General features: G+C 41.9%; 2 protein-coding genes across 3 annotated transcripts in view; both read left to right on the forward strand.

Annotated features, from left to right (window-relative positions):
- The first annotated feature begins 621 nt into the window (after positions 1–621).
- strn4 (striatin, calmodulin binding protein 4) lies at positions 622–18,703 on the forward strand. The gene is made up of 18 exons (XM_023285617.3): positions 622–1,343; positions 8,056–8,159; positions 8,332–8,408; positions 8,571–8,649; positions 8,782–8,967; positions 10,867–11,044; positions 11,150–11,306; positions 11,852–11,947; positions 12,321–12,439; positions 12,539–12,714; positions 12,802–12,849; positions 12,967–13,088; positions 13,193–13,360; positions 13,450–13,590; positions 13,705–13,803; positions 13,891–13,977; positions 14,493–14,681; positions 15,744–18,703. Exons 1-17 carry the CDS (start codon positions 1,035–1,037, stop codon positions 14,660–14,662), a joined length of 2,316 nt encoding a protein of 771 aa, XP_023141385.1. The 5' UTR covers positions 622–1,034; the 3' UTR covers positions 14,663–14,681; positions 15,744–18,703.
- A 2,001-nt stretch (positions 18,704–20,704) lies between these two features.
- The window catches only part of prkd2 (protein kinase D2), a 34,858-nt gene continuing 31,428 nt past the window's right edge, over positions 20,705–24,134 (forward strand). The window contains exon 1 of one of the 2 annotated variants that reach the window (XM_023285622.3): positions 20,705–21,671. In XM_023285622.3, the coding sequence (XP_023141390.2) occupies positions 21,345–21,671 (327 nt within the window). In that variant the 5' untranslated portion in view covers positions 20,705–21,344. The remainder of the gene's footprint in view (positions 21,672–24,134) is intronic. The other variant, XM_023285621.3, reaches the window with a different exon arrangement.

Below are 24,134 nucleotides of genomic sequence, written 5' to 3' on the forward strand. Positions count from 1 at the left end.
TTACAATTTTTTAAAGATTTTTGGTGTGGATGTGATTTACAGTTTTGGCCTGCTTTCTGATGGTTAACGCGTGAACTAAGACTTTATTTCCCTTCAAATTAGTTATTATCTGTAATTTACCAAAGCATGAAAAAATCTGTAAAATAACAATAAATAATTTCTTTAAAAAAAAAAAAAAAAAAAAAAAAGCTAAAAACTGTTCATTTTTATGGTGTAGCCGACTCTATGTTAAATTGATAATAATGTTTGGAGATATTGGCTTGATGTAGCACTAGTTACCCAGATAAGGGAACCTTCAGGGAAAATTAAGGGGATGTTTCACTGACAATTAGTTTTCTGTAGAATTGCTCAAAAAAGTCGCAGTTTGTTGTAAACGCAGCTAAATCTAAAGAAAGAAAGAAATCGATAAAAATCTCGATTGTGTGTTTTTTTTTGTTTTGTTTTGTTTTTTTTGTTTTAATAAACGACATTAAAACCAGAAGCAAAGTTGTGGGTAATTTCTGTGAACTTTACCGTCTTCAAACGTTCCTGCTCACAAAATGGCAGGAAATGAACTTCCCCAGCGACACGTTCATTGTGTATTACAGAAACATGGCCCTCTATTTGTCAGCCGCACTGGGCATTTCCAACTGCAAACACAAGGCGGAGAAAACACATCCAGCACACACGAAATAAGACCTGCAGACTATTTGTTCGCGTTTGTTTTGAGCGGACGACATTTAATGGGCAGATTTTAATGTAACTCTCCAGTTTCCATGTAAGGATTTTAGTTAAATGTGGCTTTTTGGTGCCCGGAGGGGCCACGATGTTACGGGTGTGTGGTCGGATCGTGTTTTGTGCTGAAGGGCTGCTAGTGGAAGTGTAGTATTGTAGCGGCTGGATAGTAATTCTGCTCCGTGTGTGAGAAAGGGAAGAAAGGAGGATAGCTGGTAGTGGAGTGCCGCTGGGTAGGAAAACGGTACTTTTTATTCTTTCTGTTCGTACATTCCGCCCATTTCCACCTCCTTATCCTGGCGAAAGGCTGAACGGTTAAAATGGAGGCGGACAGATCCGGTGGAGGACCAAACCCGAACTCCGGAGGCGGCAGCGGAGCGGGGCGCAACCCGAACGGGCCCAAAGCAGCACCGGGCCAGGCGACATCAGCTGCGGCTACCGGAGCGATGGCAGCGGCGGCGGCGGCGGCAGCGGCGGCCGGGGCCATCCCCGGGTCGCTGCAGTCTCGGGAACCGCAGGACGGGGACGCGGGTATGACGCTTCCCGGGATTCTGCACTTCATCCAGTACGAGTGGGGACGTTTCCAGGCCGAGAAATACCGCTGGGAGGCTGAGAGAGACGAACTCAGGGTAAATGTGTTTATCTTTAAGCCTGTGTTTGCTGCCCAGTAAAGGCCAGGACGGATTTTGCAGGAGCTTCTTTGCATTGCGAATCTACACATGCCCTCCAATCAGTCGGTTTTAGGATGACAAAATGCTAATGGGCTAAGATTACAGCTTCTCACCGTGTAGTATCATTAGAGAGTAAATGAAAATCTGAGGACTGAATGACCTCCAGTTGATGCTCACTTTAAAAAAACAGCCAGCAGTAGATTTAAACAGAAAATAAGCACTATTTTTTAGATTTGCTAATCTTTGGCTTGTAGCCTTCAAATGTAAAGGCAATCAGATAACTCACAAAAGACAAACACCTGAAAATTATATAATAAGAGGTTTATGTCAGCCTTCAAAAGCAAGCAGGTCATCCTGCAAATAGAACAGATAGGTAAACCGTTTAGGTGTGGCTACCTTGCCTCTGCTTCATATTAATGCAGGTACACATTAAAGACATGCCTCAACCGCACTCTGTTTAACTGTATTTTGACATTTGAGTGCAAACATAGTTTGTCAGGAGACAATTATCTGATTTTTGTCCCCCACAGGAACACATGAACTGATCTGTGGTTGTGTTATTGTGGTTAAAAAATGATGACAATGTCACACAGCTGTGAGTTCCCTTTGAAATCGCTCCATCTGCAAATAATAGTTATTTGAACAATCAAAAAAATGTCCTTAGGCAAGAAAAGGTCTCTGTAAAGAAAGCAATAGTTTATGTACGTTATTTTATTCACAAAAGAATTAGCACTGTGAAACTAAGTGATCAGGGTGACCTTTTAATAGAGGTTTCTGCTTCTTACATGCACAACGAACAGCAGTTTTTGCATTAAATTGTCTTTATATGAAGTTCTTGATTCATAACCCAGATAATCTGTAGTTAAGTGTATATTTCTGTACCTGGTGGCTATGAAAGCAAAATTAGCATTTTCAACTGGTCACAAAGATGGATGAATCAGTGGAGTGCACTGGAGTTGTATTTTTCAGACCATCTTAGATTACCAGATTGTCAAGTACCATCCTATGTACAGCCAAATCTGCGAATATTATTTGTGAATCTTGAGTCAAAGTATAAAATATATCATTATCAAATGAAATGCCACTTACAGACAAATACAGAGTGTCTGCCTTTAGGTTAGAGAGGTGGGCTTGCATCCTTAAAGCTCATTTGAATCTATACAATGATGGAAAATGTGTCTAAATGTGTGACTTAGTGCCATAACATGCCCTTGAGCAAGGCATGAGTTCCCTGCTGGTACTGGTAATTCATAAGGCCACAGCAGAAGACAGAGGTTTTACTATTCAAATGTCCTGCATGCATGTAGCTGTGAGCATTGCTGGGCAAGATTGCGCTTACTCATCAAATTGTTCTTGGACTGAAGAAGGTTAGGGAAATACGCATGCATACAAACATGTTTTTACTCTGTGTTTGGAACAGTTCATCACTTCATTCCTAAACCCACATGTGGTCTTCCTCCTGTAACCGCAGTTTGTTTGTAATTAGGATGAACTATGCTGTGGAGTTCACGAGCTCAACAAAACCACAGAAAACACATATCATCGCATCTCTTCTTTCACTCTGCTTCTCATTTTGCCCCCAACTCAAACGTATGTAGTTATAAATAGGAGCATGATAAAATATGGATGAACAATAACAAACTGGCGGTGCTTGCTGCTTTTACAGGCCTGGGTAAGAGAGGGTATGGAAGTCAGAGGCAGGCCTTCGCCATGTCCAACATGTCATGAGTGCTTGTTATGAAACTTTGTTTGCATGTGCGTATCTGCTGCACATGTTCTGGTTTCACGGGTACAATTAGCACCACGTTCTGTGCTGAGAGAGAGAGAGGATCGCTGGAGTGCCAGCCTGAAAAATTGACCTAGCTTACATTTTAACACCCACAGGCCACAGGCCTCTGGTTTTGTTGCCAACATGCTTGCTTAGCTCTCACCATGCCAGTTAGCATGCCCCCTGGCTGTGTCCTGAACACTTAACAACATACTGTACATGCGTCTGTAGTATAGTTGGCTCACATGCTGCCTGCACATGACATTTTGTTAGCTTAATTCTAAAGGCTATCGGAGAGCGACACGCAGAATCTTTGATGTCAGGGGGTGCAAAATTATCACCGATATTTGACAGGAAATCAACCCTATCATGTTGCATGTGTGTGACTTTTTCTGCGACTGTGTGGAAGTCTTTGTCTGAGGCATAGTGTGTCTCTGTGAGACCGTGCTGTCTGTGAATGTGTTGTCAGTGTGAAAGGCCACCTGTGATGGTGTGTCTCCATTGACAGGACAGGAATGAAGGCCCTCCCTGCTCTGGGCCAGGTGGGACGTCCCAGCTCAAACATGGGACAGCAGCACAGGGGACAGGTGGCGCTGGCCTTGTTGCTCTGTCCTTCAGACACATAGGCAGCTTTTTCCAGAGAATTCTGTCTAGTCATACTGTTACCACTGCACTCTATCTCAACAAGCCTGTTGTAATTAGCTTGTTTTAGCCTGATCCTCATTATACTTTAATAGACAAGCTGTGCAGCAGATTTTAAACCAAGTCACAGCTCTTATTCAGCAGGGAAAAGGGTCGACCTTTACCTGTCCCTCTTTGCATTGTTCTCATTTTTCAGCTATTTAATTTTATTAACCATGTCAGTAGTTGTGCAGAATAGATTACTGGTGACCCAGATGACATCACTTCCGGTTGAGTGTGGGCCCATGGGCCCCTGGGTGCACATCTCTAATTAATAGCTCTGCGCTCTCAGCCATGACACACATATGACATCCATATGTATTGCATTATTACAGTGCATGCCACCTGCCCACACAAACTTGCTGCAGTCCTGTTTTGTGTGGGATATTTTGACTTTTTTCTGTATGCAACTCCATCCATATCATTGCATTTTAATTTGTCCCCTCATGAATTGTAAAAAAAAAAAAAAAAAAAAAAAAAACAACCTTATTTTGTGTTTTTTTTTCTATGTTGCTCTAATACATTCATGACATGCAGTTTTTTTTGCTTTCTAATCAAGCATCTTCTAATCAAACTTGGACAGGAAGCACAAGTTTTTAAGATGTCATTCTCTTGCCACTGCTCTACTACACACTCTCACTCTGTCAAAGCACACTGTCCCAGAAAAGTTCATTGCTCTACTTGTTTGATCATGGATTCTCTCACGGGGGATGAAGGGATGAAAAGATGGAGGGTGGCCAGTGGAGGAGGAAAGCTGCCCTTGACCCTCTTCTGCAGCTCGTACAGAAGGTCTGACAGAAAAGGCTAAATGTGTCAGCTCTCCATGCGACAACAAACTCTGGAAAGGTCAGCGACAGTAGGCCGCATGGAGGAAAACCCACCCACAGGAAGGAGAGATCAGATGGCACGGCAGGTTTGCTCACAACAAGGTTCCTTTGTAGTTCTGGCTTTGTTAGTTTACCAACATGACATGACGAAAACAACCGCAGTGTCATTATTAGCAGGGCGATATCAAATGACACCCATAAAACTCACTGCTGGCTTTGTTACTCATTGACATGGGTTGGTTGTATTGATGGAATCATAATTTACTTAACTTTCATTATAAAAATACAGATTGGCTTTGACCTGCTGCTCCATCACGATCGTGATTATCTCAGTAACTATTGCTCTTATTGTAGGTGTCATTGTCTTGATAAGAACACCTTTATTAGCTGATGAATGGACTGCTTTGTGTCGTGTGTTGGATGGGGTCCCACACAGGAGTGAAAACAAGCATGTCCCAGTCTGAAGTGGGACAAACGCAGAAAAACAGAGACCAATGAAACCTACAAACAGTACAAATGTTACATTTTCTCAGTTCATTTAATGAAACTATCGTATTAAAAAATGATAATTTGTTCATGTTTTCACACATCCTCACAGGAACTTTTTAGTTTAGGGCTTTATCTCACAAGCTTGTAAATTGGAAGCAGTATTTCTTTCCCCTAAGACAGTAATTAATGTACTCATTTATCATAGTATTTTTACATCATACTAAACCTTTCAAAGAGCAATATTTACTGTGGAAAGGAATAGCAGGTAAAACAAGGTCAGAGACAAAGAATGAGCTGGTAAGCAATAGATAAAAAAAAAAAAAAAAAGACAGCAGTAAAACATTTGACACACTAATCCCCTTGTTTTGGCTACTGTTACCCGTCAGAAAAAGGCCATTCTTACAGTTTATTGTCATGTGAATGTAAGGGTGAAGCCTCGTCTCTCGGTTGGCCAACAGGACAGCGTCAGGGATCTGAGGTTTGGGGCAACAGTAGGAACCTGTCCTTCTAGCAGCGTGAGACGGGTGCACAGGGGTGTGATGGTTATCTGTGTGTGAAGGCAGGTTGTAACTCGTCTGTGTGTGAGTAGGAGTAGAAACACTCATCCTGCCCCTTAAGGATGAAGTAGACACATTCTGCTCCGAGGTGGAATTTAAGTTACACTTTGCTGATATGAATTATTTAGTTTGGTTCAAGGATTTGTACTGACTGGGCATTGTCTTTTTTAAGCTAAACAAGTACATAACTGATGAAAGTGTGCACCTTTAACAGATCAAGTCATTCCACAGTGACGTTACTGTTTAAGATTCTGAAGATCTTGTATTCACTTAAGCTGGCCACGGCCGCTCAGTAAGGTTTTAAGCAGTACTGTGTATTGATTGGTGTTTTCACCCATCAAAAAGCCCCTGAATCGTCCAGTCACACTGATGAATCAGTACACTGAGGATTCTGTATTCACAGTTGTTTTATTTGTGTACTGAAGACCTCAGATTCCTCTCTGCCCATTTCCAGAGTTTAGCAGATTTCCTCCATGTTGATCTTTTCCGAATGTTACCTTGCTGATCAAAGGACACATTTAAATCTGAAGATTTCCATTTAATGTTTAACTGCATTACATCTTTGCTTGTTTATAGCACCCAGTATGTGATATATGTGCAGCTTTCTGATATCTGAACCTCCCACACCATGGCACTGGCCAGTCATCACAACAGCTGAACTGTGCTAAGCTTGTGTTTTTGTTGGTTAATGTCCGTGTCTAATTGTGTCACACTAATACAAGTGTCTCTACCAGTGTTAAATGTGCAAATATTGTATTGCAGCTACGATTGCACAGCAAAAGTGCTCAGATATCCAACTGCTGTTTTTGCAAACCACGTAACTACAGCAAATAATGCAGCATTAACGTGGCTCTTCATGCATGGCTGAGCAGAATTTTTCATGTTTCACTGGTTTTCCTAGCCATTGAAATGAACACAGTTAATTCATTAGTAACTCCACGTTATGTAAAAGACCTGAGATAATTTGCAAAACCTGACCTGCTCCTCCTATGTGAGGTCAGGTGTAAACACGACAAAGTTATCTATATTTTAGAACCTTTTAGATCATGCCTGCGGTGTTGACATGCTAGCTTTGACAGTTATCTCCAAAACTCTCAGATAAGCATATAAAATCACATTGCATTAATCAGGATTACTCAGCAGCAGCAGCAGTAAGGTTTGCTTGGCAGATTATCCCTTGTTCCACTAGCCCTCCTAGCTTGTTACATGACTGTCTGTGTTTGTGTGTGTGTGTATGTGTGCGCTTTCCTCGGAGATTGACTACCCTCTCAAACAGACCAAGTGTCTGCCCCATGAGATGGCGTTTTTAGCGTGTTCTAGTTTTGCAGAGCTGCGTATGCGTGTGGGAGCAGACTCGTGGACACAGACAGGGGCGTGCAGAGGAGAAATGGACTGTAAAACAAGCAGTGTTAATGCTCCAGCACCGCTTGGCAGAAAGAGAGGAAGAGGGAGAGAGTGAAAATGTAAAGCTGTTCTGCCTTCAATAACCTGCATGCGAATCCTGAAGAAACCGAGTTAGGCCTATTTAACCCACCTCTAACTGGACCCGTTATGTTCTCCACTGGGGCATTTTTTTTCCTCCAGCCAGTAGAGGGCAAAATGTTTGCTGCCTAATTTGAATCACAGTTCGCTCAAAATGTGCCTGCTGAGAACTATTACCTGGTGCACAGATTGCTTCCAACCCCTGTTGTAAATCTTCCTCACCCGCTCCGAAAGCCATTTCACATTTTTGTCAAGTCTTGCGTTGTGACGGCTTACTCAAAGGAAGACTCTGTGTAAAGATAGTGAAAACCTGACAGTGTCGTCACCAAGCGCTCTCTCATTATCACTTAAAAAAAAATGTCACAGTGACAAATGGCAAGAATGTGCAGTGAACATGTCTTTCCTCAAGGTAAGAATTTTATCAGCATTGAGGAAGGAAACGGACGAGAGAGGAAGCATATAGAGGAAGGATGTGCTCTAAAAGAGAGGGTTTGAATTTGGCCAGTCTGTGTCTTGTTTTTCCCTCTTCTGCAGATGCGCACTGAGGTCTTGGTTAGGAAAAGTTAAAAATAAGAGCCCTGTTCCACAACCCTCTACTTATTCCTCTGGGTTTTCAGAAGTCATGTTTGCTATGCTTGTCACATCTGACTTTTTACTTCACGTTCACAGCCTCTGCTCGCGATTTTCGTTCATATCAAATGCTTTACTGTCTCAACTTAATTTGGGGAGTGCATGTGATTTATTTATTTTTTAAATCCTAAATGAACCTAGATGTATTTGACATTTATAAATGCTTGTGTGGGTTGGTTGTGGCATGTGTATGCCTTTGTGTGTTCCTTACCATCCTGTTTATGTGTGTGTTCCAGGCTCAGGTGGCGTTCCTGCAGGGTGAGAGGAAAGGGCAGGAGAACATGAAACAGGACCTGGTGAGGCGGATCAAAATGCTGGAGTACGCCCTCAAACAAGAGAGGTAAAGCAAATGCCAGGAAAGCCCCTCTTTCTGTCCCCGTCTCCTTATGTCTGTTATTCATTCAGCCTTTCCCAGTAATTTACATGCTTCAGGCGTAGTGATTTGCTTGTGAAAGATTTACTTGTGTTTTGCTCGTGTTGTTGCCCTCATGTGGTGTTTTGTGGGGTTGCAGGGCTAAGCACCAGAAGCTGAAGACGGGAAACGACCAGAGTCCTGGAGACAAGAAACCAGAGACGGAGGCAGATCAGCGTACGTTTCATGAAGCCCTCATACACTCACGCATTATATAATCTACACTGTTGCATCGTTTACTGCTGCTGTACATTCAGACGAGCCCAAAGTTTCTGCTTTTCTCTTTTTCTTGCTCATGCCTCACTGTTGCATCACTATTGAACAATCTATTTTCTGTAGTTCCCAATGGGCCGGCTGAGTCAGACTCTGAGCCAGCCAATCAGATGTCTTGGAAGGAGGGACGTCAGCTACTACGCAAGTAAGGCTTCTCTCAGCCTTTTATATCATACTAATGCGTTCCATTACAACTTTATCAGTGGTAATAAACTTGTGATCCAGACTGAAGTGATTAACTTAAGTGAGTGTGTGTGCCCTTTTCCTGTCATTGTAGATATCTTGAGGAAGTGGGTTATTCAGACACTATACTGGACATGCGCTCTAAGCGTGTGCGCTCCCTGCTTGGACGGAGCAGCCCCGAGGCTAACGGTCCCCCGCCCAGCGAAGGCTGCCCTGAGCCTGAGCCACGGGCAGGTGGAGAGTCCCTGTTGGTCAGACAAATAGAGGAACAAATTAAAAGGTGAGACTGTAGAAGCAGACACTCCCTCTTGGCTGTTCCTACAGGGATTAGAACAGGGACGTTACTCGTGATGACACAGTGAATATCTAGTTTGCAGAACAAGGCCAGAATCATAGGAGTTAGTGTGAGAGAACAAAGACATTTCTTTGTTTTTTAATATTCTTTGTGAAAAATGCAAACTTTTTACTCTTCCTAGTTGTATATGTAACTTCATATTTCCCCACTTAGTCAGATTATAGTGCAGTTGTTTTCAGTTTTGAAAATTCTGTGAGGAAATATTGGTGCTACAGACTTCTATTCTTGAACCACCCTTAATAGACTTGTCCTGATTTACACACCACGCCTTAATCTGATTATTGATTCACAGACATGACCTTGATCCATAAATCTTCAGACAAAGGCTTCTTACACAATGCAGAGCAGGGTTTGACCTGGTATTTACTATGATCTTAATCAGGAGTGTTTGTGGGAAGTCTGACAATTTCGTAATAATGCAGAAGTGAATGGCGTGCTCTTCGAAACAGTCTATTCTATGAATTAGAAATAGATTTATCAGAAAGGTATTATGCAGGCAGCTTCTTTGTGAATGGCGCCCACGTGCTTTTGTCTGCACAAGCAAAAACGTGAAGACGGTGAAGCAATAACACATTCTAATCTCAAAACCAGACAAATAAGATGCACAAAATATGTCCTCCAGATTTCTGTCAAGGTTGTGTGCCAGTCAAGATACAGAAAATATGTGCGTCAGCCACAACATCAGAATCACTGAGAAGTTAAGTGAATGATATTGATTTTCTTGTTACTGTGGCATCTGTCAAAAGGGGGGATTTATTAAGCAGCAAGTGAACAGCCAGTTCTTGAAGTTTACGTCTTGAAAGCAGGAAAAATAGACATGAGGATCCGAGTGACTTTGACAAGGTACAAATTGTGATGGCTAAATGGACAAAGGGGTTTGTCCAAAACAGCAGGCCACCAAAAGTGGTCCAAATAAACAACTGGTGAAATGGTAACAGGATTATAGTTGAGCCAAGTGGGAGTGGAGGCTGGCTTGTGTGGCTCCACAGAAAAGCTACTGTACTACAAAATGCTGAAAACTTTAATGCTGGCTGTGATACAAATAGCAAATGGTTCACTTGTATAGCACCTTTTTGGACCTTAGGTTTTCCCAAACACTTCAAAATATGCCTCTCATTCACGCACGCACGCACGCACGCACGCACGCACACACACACACACCAGAGGTGCCAAGCAAGGTGAGTGTCAACACTGGACCATGAAGCAATGGAAGAAGCTGGCCTGGTCTGATGAACCACATTTTCTTTTGCATCATGTGGCTTGCTGGGTCTGCGTTCATTATTTATGTGGAAACAAGATGACAGCAGGATGCATTATGGGGGGAAAAAAAGCAGAGACAATTTTGGGCAATGTTCTGCTGGATGCTTTGAATCCTGGCATGCAGGTTCCACCTGCTTAAACACTGCAGACCATGTAAATCTCGTCATGGCAGTAATATTCTCTGATTTCAGCAAGAAAATGCACCCTGGCACACTACAGGGCATTCTCAGTGGTCTTGCAGAGACCATGCCTCGACCAGTCAGAGGTGTTTCCAGAAGAAGCTACACATCATCAGGCAGGGAGGTTTGGGCTTGTGGCTGATCGGTATATTTTGCTGTTAAAGATTAAGTCGGTGAGATGAAATACTATAATCCATGTTAGTTTAAAAAGTTTTCTCTGAATTGGAAAGTCATCAAACTTACAATTAATGCACTTGGATTTTTTAAAAAATGTCTAATAGAAGTCATCCTGCCTCCAACTGTAAGGTGTTGTCCTAAATATTCTTTTTGCCTCTTTCAATTTAAGGCAGGGTGTTGATGTTATTATTCATGTGTCTGTTTGTAGGAACGCAGGCAAGGAAAGCTCTAAGGAACGTGTTGGTGGGTCAGTGCTGGATAAGATCCCCTTCCTGCACGGCTGTGAGGATGATGATGAAGATGACAGTGACGAGGAAGATGACTTCCAAGGAATGGCCACTGACTGCATTGATGGTCCCCGCAAAAGCAAAAAGTCTCGTGTAAAGGTCCGATTAGAAGAAATGTAGTGACTAAAAGAATGTTCTCGCGAGCAATAAACCAAGTTGATGCCTTATATTGTGTAGTTAACTGCTCTCTGGTCTCGTATCCAGATGGGTTCGGAGCCTATGACCACAGATCTGGACCCGGAGGACGAGGAGGACGAAGACGATTCGGAAGATGCCCTCAGTGAATTTGACTTCCTGGGCTCAGGGGAGGATGGGGAGGGGGCGGGAGAGGCCCGAATCTCGGGGGACGGCCGGGAGTTAGGTACGCTGTTGCCCTAGCAACACCATCAGCACCAGCACTTCCAGAATCACTGCCACCAGTGTATCTGTCTTTTTTGCCCCCTCGCTCACCTTTTTATCTTTTACTTCTCATTGTGTCTTGGCATCTCTTGTCAATAAAACCAGCCTCTTTTCCCAACCACCTGTCTCTCTGTCCTGTTTCACGAGCTGTCAGTCTGTGACTCTATAGAGCCGTGTAGCTGTCATCTTTGTCTGTAGGTGTATTTTCTGTGGTCCAGGGTCATTTCAAAGGTTCTCACGCATGCTGCCTCTTCTTTCTGTGTGTTCACATTTCATTTTTGAATCATATTTACACTGTCGTCGTGCTTTTGTAAATTTCATCTTCTCTGAGAAAGAATCTTTAAAGTTGTATGAGTCAATGTTGTTGCTGTATCTAAAGAACAAAGTCTGTCCTTTTGCCTCTTTCTATCTTCGTCTCTCATTTGTCCATCTGTTGGTCTCTACATCCATCCTCCGCCTCTCTGCATGACTGGATGTTTTGTGTCTCTCTCCTCTTGCCGGGTTCAGAAAACCGCAGGAACAAGTTACAAGGCATGATGTCGGATTTCCCCCCTAAACCTACCCCGCCCCCCTCTGTATCAGGACAGGCTCGCTCTGGGGAAGGTAAGACTTCCCCATCAAATATGCCCCATTAAAAAAAACATCTTTTTCTAAGTATTCTTCCTCAGTCTACCCTGCATCCCACACGCATGATTGTAACTGAGACGCTAAATCTCAAATTTAGATTCTGTCTTAGATTCGTTGAATTTTGAGACTTGCGTAGGGGTAAACTTGCAAGGATGCTCCCTACACCTAAATATTTCCTCTGGTCCATAGTGTGGGAGTAAGGAAATAGGATGGATCGAAGGACTTAGCTCTGGCTCCGTTATCTGAGATTCATGGCTGTATTTTTCAGTTATCTCAGCCTGTATTTTTAGAACCATGACATTTGTCAAGACTGTGACAACTCTTGTGTTTTTCCACCCCCAACCTGTAGGTGGCGCCCTCGGTTTTTCATCTGATGTCTTCATTATGGATGCTGTTGGAGGAGGGGACATGAACTTGGGTGAACTGGCTGATCTCACTGTTGCCAATGACAATGATCTCTCCATGGATGTAATTAGACTTTTGTTTTAATCAGTAAACAATATGAAATCCATCCTACAACTCAATATTTGGATGTTCACTCTTATTTTTCATTTTGTGCCCCACCAGATGCAGGATAACAGAGAGGAGTTTAAGAAGACATGGAACCCTCGTTTCACACTACGCAGCCACTTTGATGCCATCCGTGCTTTGACCTTTCACCCCAACCAAGCCGTGCTGCTCACAGCCTCTGAGGACGGTACACTAAAACTGTGGAACCTCAACAAGGCCATGCACTCTAAAAAGTAAGAGTCCTTCTGGTGAAGAAAAATCATTTCATTGCAAATTCATTCATTCATTTTTTGCACATTTAAAACTGCCTCCTTCCACAGGAATGCAGCTTTGGATGTTGAGCCCATCTACACATTTAGAGCACACAGGTGAGTTCAGTCTGAGACATATAGACACACAATTTCATGTTCCACACACAAACCTGCTTCTGACATCCGATGCACCAACGAACTTCAATTTCCTGATACACGTGTCTTTCTGTCTAGTGGGGCTGTTCTGTCACTGACGATGGGCGAGGACGGAGAATCCTGCTACAGCGGAGGTCTGGATGGAACTGTCAGGTGTTGGAAGATGCCAGACCTTAATGTGGACCCATATGATAACTATGGTGAGCCATTCTTAACTGCTTAGTTTATAGAGACGTTCATTTTTACTGTAGTCTTTGTTTTTTTTGTTTTTTTTTTAATATTAAATATGCGTTTCTGCATCCAGATCCCGGCATTGAGAGCAGTGCACTAGCAGGCCATGAGGACAGCGTCTGGGGTCTGACCTACTCTGCAGTTCACCATCGTCTTGCCTCCTGCTCAGCCGACGGCACCATTCGCATCTGGGACCCTCAGAACTCGTCTCCCTGCTTGTCCGTCTTCAACAAAGAGAGAGGTAGAAATCTGTGTTGAGCGTGTAGAGTTGCTGTTGAGCTTTGCATTGTGTTCGACCCCGCAACTTCCTCGTCTCCTGTCCTTTCCCAGAGCACGGAACACCCACCTCTGTGGCCTTCGTGGCCACTGACCCCAACCAGGTGGTGGTTTCATTTGACGGTGGTGAGACGCTGCTATACGACCTCAACACAGAGCAGAGCGTCACTGCGCTAGAGACACAGACCAAAGATGGTATGCTCTGGATGCAATTTAGCAGTTTATTTGTCACCTGTTTACAAATGCAAAAAAAACCCCCAAACTAACAAGATTACATTAAAATCAAATGGTTTGTCTTTTCTTTTGCAGGCAGTGAGCTGATCAACCGTGTCGTCAGTCACCCATCTGAGCCCGTCTCCATCACTGCACATGAAAACCGCACCATCCGCTTCCTAGACAACAAGACAGGTACTTGCAGGAGGTGTTTTGTATGCAGTTATTGGAATTTCTTTTCTGACATTCGTCTAAATAAGCTTGCTATGTGTGTTTGTGCAGGAAAAGTTGTCCACTCAATGGTGGCTCACTTAGATGCAGTCACCTGTCTCACTACAGACCCTAAAGGCACTTACCTCATCTCTGGCAGTGAGTATTACTCAGCTTTCCTTATTTCCTTATTTAGCTGAACATTTTAGATTCTGACTTTCATTTTGAATAAAAACAGTAAACATAATCTTTAAAATAGTGTCATTTCTGACCATATCTACTCCTCTGTGCACTAAAAAACACCTGGTTTCTTATAACATCACTGCACCTAAAGATTTTACTGCCAGCAGTTTGCTTTGATATTGCCTCCATGCTATATATAATCAGGTATTTAGAAGGAAATAATTCATGAGCAATAGCAATTTAAACAGAAGCAATAAAAATACAGATTTCCAATTTCTTTTTGGTTAGGTAAAGAAAGCACAAAGTAATTTCTTCCATATTAGTGAAACAACAAGTCAACAATTTGCAATCTTGGCTATAATAACAATGTAACACACTGCAGTAGAAGCCATGCTTTAAATCTCCTTGACATTGTACTCCACAGTGATCTTTGCCCCTCATAACACTGTTCTCTCTGTTCGTACCCTCCTTGCCCTCCTTACCTCCAACAGGCCACGACTGCTCGGTGCGCCTATGGATGCTGGACAACAGGACATGCGTGCAGGAGATCACTGCCCACAGGAAGAAGCATGACGAGGCCATTCATGACGTGGCCTTCCACTCTTCCCAGCCCTTCATTGCCAGCGCTGGCGCAGATGCACTTGCCAAGATTTTTGTCTGACAGCACTGTCGTCATTCTGGTGAGGCAGAAAGGACAAGGGTGGGGCACAGAGGGTGGGAGTAGTTGGAGCCTACAGATTTTGACATCTCACATATATTTAGACATAAACTAGTGCATCATAATCAAACAAGTTGCAGAAATCTTCACTCTCTTCACATACTGTCTTATAAAAGGCCTTATTGCTCTGTCATAAAAAACCAAACATTTTACACTGAAGACTCAGTGTATTTGGTCAGTTTATTTGTATTATTCAGCCTTTGAGAATTTGAAAACCAATTAATACAATATTACAATTACTTTATGGGTGTGTTTTGCTCATGTCACCTTTTTGCTCGTAGTTTGCTCATTTTTGACTGTAATATAAATTCCTGCATCTCTAATGGAAACACCACAGCCATGGCCAGAAGTAGAGCAACATTAAAAATATCCTCTGTTGACTTTCTTTGATTATTTGTATTATAAAAATTGTAAAAGCCCAGAATCAATATGCGCAACAGGTGTTGGCAATACTGTGTAAACACAGCCTCCAGTTTAGCCAAAAAGTCCCTTTGTTTGTTTGTTTTTTTTGTCATGTAATTGTTGGTCACAGCTGAGTCAGTAATGGCTTCTCGTTGTGCCAAGGAGTGCAGAATTTTTAGTTTTTTACTGTACACTACAGTCAAATTTTTAAATGAGACGTGACAAAATATGAATTTAAGCTTAGATTTGGTTAATTGTCCAGATAAAACCAAAAATTCTAGGACTGTTTAAATATTAAAAATCTAATGATTTTTCTTGTTTTTACACTTTCTGGCTCTGATAAATTGTATAATTAGAATTTATGTTTTTGTTTCCGATAACATGCCTGAGAGTCAAAAACTTTTTCTCAAGTTCTTGAACCCTTTTGGGTTTTGATTGTTCAGTTTAAGGTTCACAATGCCTGCCTTTTGTTTGCTCATCATAACAACATTACCCTCAAAATATACTTTTTCATTGTGTCACTCCTCTTACAGCTTTTCCATGAGACCTAAGATTGTTGAATTGTATGGACATTGTAAGCAGTTGTTGTTCTGACATAATATTCTCCCTTTTCTGCCTTTAGAGTCCTACTACCACACCTGGGCCAAAATAGACTGAAGACTACAGTGGATGAATTTTACCTGCTTACACACAGACACACACTCACCCACACACTGTTGTCCTGCACCCCACTGGCTGGGTCATCGCCACAGGACGCCGCCTCCCTCCACCTCGATTCCTTGCTGTTCTCTGATGCCTCAGTGACTTCTTGTAATACTAATCACATCTTGTAATGCTTTTTTATAACTTTAAAATCCTGGCTACTCTGTTTTCAAGTAATCATGTTTGGAGTAACACTTTTCTACACTACAATACTCTGTTCCGCTTTTTTTCAGTCTGCCAACGGTTAGAACAAATTACCTTGTGTGTGCGTTTTTTTTGCGCTTCAGCCGCTGACACACTACCCACACTTCATGGAAAGAACCAACACTGACACTGCACACAATGCACAAATGCACCGCCGCATTTCATTTTAGATCTTTTTTTTTTTTTTTAAATAGTTGAGTAACTGCTTGTGGCTAACATAAGTGTGTAGGCATGACTTAAAAAGTAACTGCTCCCAGTATTGACAGAAAACACCTGACCCGACCTCTACATTGGGAATCAATGTATTACATTCCAAAGACTCCAGGTAGGGTGTGTGTGGTGTCATATGTGGGGTTGGAGAATGTTTAGCTTGTGTGTGACGTGAGGAAGCACTAGACAGTGGCTAACCAGTGTTGAACAAATAGCTTTAATTTCAACGTTGACACAGAGTCCCAATGTAAGTCTGAGTATTGTAGCGTTCCCACGATTCTGCTTGTATTTGCGTGTGTGTGAGACTAAATGTCACTTTGCTGTGCCAGATAAATGAACATATTCCCACAATCCATTTCTACAGATGTGCAGTTTGAACTCGACTGTGCAAATTGATGTTCTCGCACCACACAAATGAGTACGATGTTAAACTCTATGGACTACATTGGTTGTGAGGCTGGTCTGTATTCTCTCAACAAATGGCACCGATTGTGTTGTTTGGTGTTTTTACTGTACAGAAAAGTGTGAATGCATGTGTGTGTGTTTGTATATGCACTAGTTAAATCACGGTGCTATGAAAGACCTTGTCAGTCTTGAGTCAGAATCAGGGACCTGTTTTGTGTGTTCGTGTGAGAAAGAGAGACTGTGTTTCTCACTCATTGGGCTATAGATGTACATCAAGTGAATCACCTTTTTAAGTGACATTTAATCGTCGGATCATTTCATTATCTGCGGTCACGTGTCAAATTAACGGTCACTGTTAATGTTTCTCATTAGAGGAATGTGTATAATGTCGGCCTCAATTGTTTCAGGCTTGAGGGAGTGTATAGAGCTGATATCGATGTTAAAGCGAGGACCACCAGGACTGAAACGTTTTTTTCCTCCGATGAGAGATTATCTCTTTTTGAAGTTGCTGTTCGGTTATGGCATATTTTTTCAGGCTTTCACAAAAGCTTGACATCACCTTCATTTGTGTGCCGAAGTGACGTTTCCTCTGCATCAGTTGCAGGAGCAGCACATTAGCCCGAGAGCTAACGTGTGAAGCTGGACTCCTCTTTCTAAAGAGGAATGCTGTGAGGGAGGGGAATCATTTTTTGGTCATTTCAGAATGGAAAGAAAGTATTAATTTAAGATGTGTGGATGTCAGCTGACAACACTGACAATTCAACACCTAATCTGTCTTGGTTGTGTTATGGTTCTGCTGTTTTGGATATAACCCTGAGAACATTAGGACTAAGTGGAAAGCTTCCTCTTTTGAGACACCTCACATCTATCTCTGTTTGTGTTCTGCATTTATAACCACAGGACGAACATTTCTTTGCTTTAGGTCAAAGGTGCCCTATTTAACGGTTAATTTTATGTTTTTATTCCGAGAAAGACTGCTTAAATCTGCTGTTAAATCAGTTGTTTTTGGGGCATCCTCCACCTCTTTTAGACTACAGGCTCACACTAGTGGCCAGTTGAAAGTAGCCTAGAAGTAAACACTCCTTTCCAAATCACTGGAGACACTAGCGATCATATTTCATCTATATATATTTTTTCCAAACAGGGTGGTGTGACTGTTGTTTGACATTAAGATGTCACTCTGCTGTTGCTTTGACATGAATCTGTCAAAGAAAACAACCAGGTGCAACTGCATTATTGTACTGCTGCTGGGCATAACGTCCTGTTATCACGTTTAACTACTATTTGGCTCCATGTTGCACTACGTCTTGAAGTGCATGCTTTAGGTTAGGAGTGGGCAGACAGGGTGCAGAAAGTAGTAGCAAATACTACCAGGGTGGAACCTGCTGTGGCTCACAGTTATTTGATAATTAGAGTTACTGATAGCTGACTGATGCTTTTTTTTCACCCTGAGCCACTATGTTCCCTCTGAAAATAAAGACAAATCAGTATGACACATCAAAAAAGAAAAAGAAATTGAAATAGAGGTTGTAAATGATGACTAGAGTTGCCATTATGTGCTGTAAATGTCCATCATTTCCTTGTTTTCTTTCTTGCATTTCTTTGATTATGAATATTATTAAGATGTAAGAATACTGTAGTATCATAAGTGAATCATTCTTCCTTGCTAGGCATAGAACTTGCTTGTGATTGATAATGGCAATGTAAAACTTGTAAAAAATCAAAATGATTAAAAAACATCAAAAATGAAGAAAATGAGTACAAAAAAAAATCTGTTACCAGTCAGAGGCCAAGGTAAAGGACTCTCATTTCTTTGTGTTTTTATTTTTTTATTAGCAATTTATCACTGTGTGATATTTTGTACATCATATTAAGCTGTATTCAAACGATTTCCTCTAACTACAAGGGACAAGAGACCTGCTTTTTATTAATTTTGTTTTATTATATATTTTTGAACTGCATTCTAGCTTGTATCAAATGACTTTCTCTTTTTGTTTACGGGTCCCCTGTTGTATGTCATTAAGGAAGAAAAGACAAAAAATGAAAATTTTGTACAGTGAATTGGGAGTTGTGTTTTTTTCCTGTCTTTCTTGCTTTCTAAAAACACGGAGACATGGAGATATCAGTGCTTAAATAAAGAAAAGTACACTGGAAGTGTGAAGCATGAAGTACTAAAAAGGCACTTTCAAGAAATTTTATAAAGTACTACAAATACTACACTACAGATTTCACATTTCATCATAATACAGCTCTATATTGTCATTCATTAGACTCTGCATGACAGGTAAACATTCACTTCTTAGGAACTTTTCCCTTGATACATGTCAAAACAGCCTTTTAGTGTTAAACCCTGCACAGATAGTCTGCACACTGTGGTCAAACACTGAAGTGAACTAGGAAAGGAAAATGCATTTCTGAGTGTTATTCCATTCAACATTCCCCAAGATCATGTGTCCTTTTTATATGTAACCACCTAAAGTCACATTTAACATTTGAAATTGGCAAGTAACTTTTAGTAAAATCCAGTTTAATTTCTGTTTCTGGATATGTGCAACTTTTTCAGATTAAAAAAAATTGCTTTTCCTTTCAACTTATGCACAAAGAAAAAAAACTGACGCTCATTTGGCATGTTTTATATCTTGTTTTGGTAAGGCTAATATTTAGGTTCACCCTTAGCAGGCAAACAAGTTTATAAAACACCTTATAACACAGAAGCTATTCAAAATGCTTTACGGGCATCTAAAAGGAATAAAATCAAAAATGTAATCAAAATTACACTGGTACATCAAATTAATCAAAAACAGTACAGATAAGTTTAATAAAGTGCACACAGATTTATAGAATAATTAAACTAAAAGGGCTGCACAGTGATTCGGTGGTTAGCACTGTTGCCTTACAGTTAGAAGATCCCCGGTTCGTGTCCCGGTCTGGGCCTGGGATCTTTCTGCATGGAGTTTGCATGTTCTCCCTGTGCATGCATGGGTTCTCTCTGAGTACTCCAGGCTTCCTCCAACAGTCCAAAAACATGCTGAGATCAACTGGTAACTCTAAATTGTCTATAGGTAAGAATGTGAGTGTGATTGCTTGTGTCTATGTGTGGTCCTGTGATAGACTGGTGACCTGTCCAGGTGTCCTCTGCCTTCACCCTCAGTCAGCTGGGATAGACTCCAGCCCCACTGTGACCCTAATGAGGATTAAGCGGTGTATAGATAATGGATGGATGGAATCATTCACTGTTCAGCTATGTCAAATATTGCCCTCTTGTGGTGAAAAGTAGATTCCTAGTGAACATTATTTGCTGTTGCTGAGTTATTGAGGTCTCCTGTCACATCACCACTATTCAGCAGAGTGCAGTTCCCTGTAGTTAATTTGCTTTAATGAATTGGAAATTGTGAGAATGGCTTCACAGTAGCAATGGGAAGAGGATGAAGGAGAGATAATGAGCAGTTTGAGAGGCCTCAAGTAGAAAACCTTTTTTTTTCATTTGGATTCTTTCTGTGTCAGAGGATTAGATAAGCAGCGAGGAGAGTCACAGTCATGCTGATGACTGTGGTAACCAAGCCTCATTTACAAGCATATTATATATCCAATATTAAGGAACTTATCATCCCCTACCCCACCCTTTAAGGTCACAAAATGCTAAACATTTTAGTGAAACGTTGCATGGAAACAACTCTGCAATAGCTGTGGTCCCGTTCTGCATTCAGTGAGAGATGTGTCCACTAAAAATGCAAAATGAATGGTGTTACAGTGGAAAAATGAGGCAAGAAATGCAGTTTTAGAGGGACAGAGAAAGAGGATGAGGAAGAGATGGGAGGGTTTGTTGAGCGCGACTCCCTCAGGCAGTGTAAGAGGATCTATGCTGGCCTCGGCTGAGGGAGGGAGCAAACAAGACAAATAGCCTTAAACCAAGGAAGGGAAGCAGAAGGAGGAAAGGGAGAAGTCTGGGAGCTGGGAGTCAGAAGGCGGGACATTCTGAGAGTCTATTGGCTCTGGTCTGTGTCAATCATTTCACTTCCTCCTTGGCTGTGGCAAGATCACAGATGAGAGGGCAGGAGGGAGGGGAGAGGGAGGTACCCTCAGACAGCTCTCTCTCTTTCTTTTCTCTCTGTGCTTTTTCACAAAAAACACTGAAGTGGGGTTGAAACTGAAACAGGGCAAGACTCGTAAAAGGAGTGCAGCCTCTTGCCTCCTTCATTCTCACAGTTTCCTGTTCAAGGAGGCCATTTTGTACGCTCAGCCTGGAGAGGAGCAACAACAAAGTTTGTCATTGTTTTTGTTTCTCTTGCTCTCCCACGGCTGGGGAGTTTCACAACCAAGTTTGGACTTTCTCCTGTGCAGAGCGGCGCCTTTGGACGAGAAAGAGGGAAGAAGGTGGAGGTGGGAGAGCAGCAGGAGGGAGGTTTTCCCCTGACTGTGTTTCTGTTCTCACACACTTTGTTCATGCATGTCTTGCCTGGACTGGGGAAGAAGCCTGACGACGAGATAGAAGAGGCAGAAAGGAAGAGAAAACACTGCTTCCTGGAGAAGGATTCCTTCCTTGATCCACTGCTGGGGGCTGGACACAGGAGAAACCGGGACTGTGAGCTCAGTGTGTCCATGTGTCAGTGCGGGAACCTGCCGTGCTCCTCTGAGACAGTGTGAATGAGTGGACTTCTCTGAGACTCGTACACTGCACCTGGGTGTGTGTTTGTCACTCCGAATGGCTAATGCTAGCCCTTGTATACCCTCGGGGGCCATGGCCCAGGTCTTCTTTCCTCCTGGGGGCCCCTCACCTCCAGGCTCAGCTGTAATGCAGCCAGGGACACCCATATCCATGCCCTCTATGCACACTCAGGGTGGGTTTTCTGTGATGGACCTGACCCCGGTGCAGGGTGCCAGTGGGGTTGTGATGCCTTCGATGCCTCCCACTCCAGCTGGGGTGTCCTTCATCATCCAGATCGGTCTGACCAGAGAGTCGGTCCTGATGCCCCAGACAGCTGACCTGGCCTATGTGAAGCAAATTGCCTGCTCTATTGTTGACACCAAGGTAAGAAACGTGTGTTTGGTTGCATGGGTGTATGTGAAGACTGGGTTACATGAGTTCTCTACCTGTTTAGGTGCAGCTTTGGGTTGTACACTTTGCTATCACTGTTTGTGGGTTCAGGTTTCCCAGAAAACATGTATTTGCACTCCATTGTTCTCAAAGGGAAATAAAAGTGTTTCAACATTCAACAAGTGTTTGAACAAACAGCTGTGAGAAAACATACTAAATGTTCCAATTTTCCTCCGCTCTAATGATAGAAATAAGCATTTTTATTCCACAGACAGCTGGAAGAGAACATTGTGTTCAATTATTAGGCTTTGTTGTGCCACATTTAGTGCAGCAGATCAGCAGAGGGATGTCTGACAGGTTTAATGCAGAAGATAGAGGTAGTTTCATCTGATTGTTCACTGATAGGGCAGCATGTGTGTTGTGGATAAACAAAGGATAGAAGATACAGGTCAGTAAATGCAGCACTTTACATGAACTTTTACTTGATTTCATTTTATCTTATTAATGTGAAGACAAACAAGCATGTCTCAACATGTATTTAAACAAAAGAAAATCAACACTCAGGTTTTTGTAATTTTGTTTTCCATCAGTTGAACAGATTACTGGTGAATAGTGATTAGCAAATACAGATTATATTATATCCTAAAAAGCTTCTGTCAGAAGAAAAAGTTTTCCATCTAACTTTGCGATGGGTAAAAATCCCTTTCACTTCTCCACAGCACAGTTTCAGAAGTTTTGCATTTCATGCCTTAAGAACACATCAGACCAATTTTAGTCTCTTTGCTGAGCGCTTCATTGTCTTCTTCTTCTTTTTTTTGATCTGTTAATGATCATATTTAAGTTGTGGTTTTATCTTGCCTAGAGTGTCAAAGGCCTTTCTACCCTTTAATGCACCATTTTATGTGAATAAATTATTAATACAGTTACAAAAAAATGGCCATCTTTCAAATAATGTGCTGCCTTTCACTGTATTTATATAAAATGAGAAAGACACAAGTTTTCCAGTTCAGTAAAACCACTGGCACTTTTCCTGCTTTCTCCTAAAGTATTTATCTTCTTTATTAAACTGAAACAGAAAACCTTAAAGCACACGTGCAGAGACAGGGAGGGCCTGGAGGAGAGGGGAGGTAGTGACATCCTCTTTGCAAACAGGAAGCAGAGAGTGTTATGGGAAATATGGCATTTATCTGAGAACTCACAGCACTAATTCATTAAGCCATGCGGAGGCTAGCAAAATTTTAAAATGACCATTAGATAGTCTAGTCATATACAGTGCAAAACACATATGGGAGACAACAGTATCTCTACATTAAAGTGGCAGTTTGAGCAGGTCATATGTTTTAATCTGCCAATTAGCCTGGCAGGTGATTAGATTAGCAGATTTCCACCGCCTGCTCAGAACAGCTTTGTAAAACTCCCCACAATTAGAAATTTTCCAGGAAGCAGTGCTAGCTGTCTCCACTCCGCTAATCTGTTTTTGTGCACACCACTCTTTGTTCTCTCCCGTCATATGAGTGGTTCTCCGTCATGCCAGTTTAATCAGATAGATTATTCAGCAGTGCTGTACATCTGATGCGTGATCTGTACAGCAGTACTGAGGCACCATTCCAGCTGTGCTTCCATACAACAGGAACATGTAAGAGGTGCTGCTCACCTTCATCAAAATGTAAACAATAGCTGTATGTCTCTGCCGGTCCATTTCACTTGTGGCTTCATCTTCCTCTTTTTTGTGTTTTCTCTTCCAAAGCAAAACAACATATGTTTTGTGTAATGTAAAATGGGTCATTGGTTGAAGTTAGCTTTGTCTTCTCCTTTCATGCTATTCCAAACCTGTAATAAAATCTAATCCTCCTGATCAGCCATAAAAAAGCACCACAAAATTTCCAGGTAAAGATTAAAATGAATACTTATAAACTAGTCCATTATCATGGTGACTTGTTATAACAGCTTTCACTTGATCATCATTATTAAAAGGGACCTGTCATGCTCATTTCCAGCTCTATTTTTTTTGTTGTGAGACTTCACAGGAGTAACTTTGCAAGATACACAGTTAAGAAAATCTTTATCTCATACTGGCCCTTTATGCAGTTCTTCAATTCATTCTCTGTGTAATACAGCTGTTTAAGCTCCTGCCTTTTTAAGGCCCTCCTCCCTAAAAGTCCACTTTTCTCTGATTGGCCACTTTCCAGAAGCCTGCAGAGGGTCAGTACCTGATGCTTGAGAAAGTTGATTTATGGTTCCACTTTGGTGTTGCTTTGCAAAGCTCTCTGCCTACTTAAAATGATGGCTTATTGGAATTCAGCCAACATGGAGGCTACGCTGAGACTGTGCTTGTACAGGACAGAAATTGTTCATGTTGGTATTAGCCAGAATTTTTAGTTTCTCTGAAACTTCTGTTATTTTTCTGAATGAGTTAGTTGTTGCTCATTGGTGAGCATCACCAAAGTCAGACAGTTG

Source organism: Amphiprion ocellaris, chromosome 7 (assembly GCF_022539595.1).
Source record: "Amphiprion ocellaris isolate individual 3 ecotype Okinawa chromosome 7, ASM2253959v1, whole genome shotgun sequence".
Lineage (NCBI taxonomy): Eukaryota > Metazoa > Chordata > Actinopteri > Pomacentridae > Amphiprion > Amphiprion ocellaris.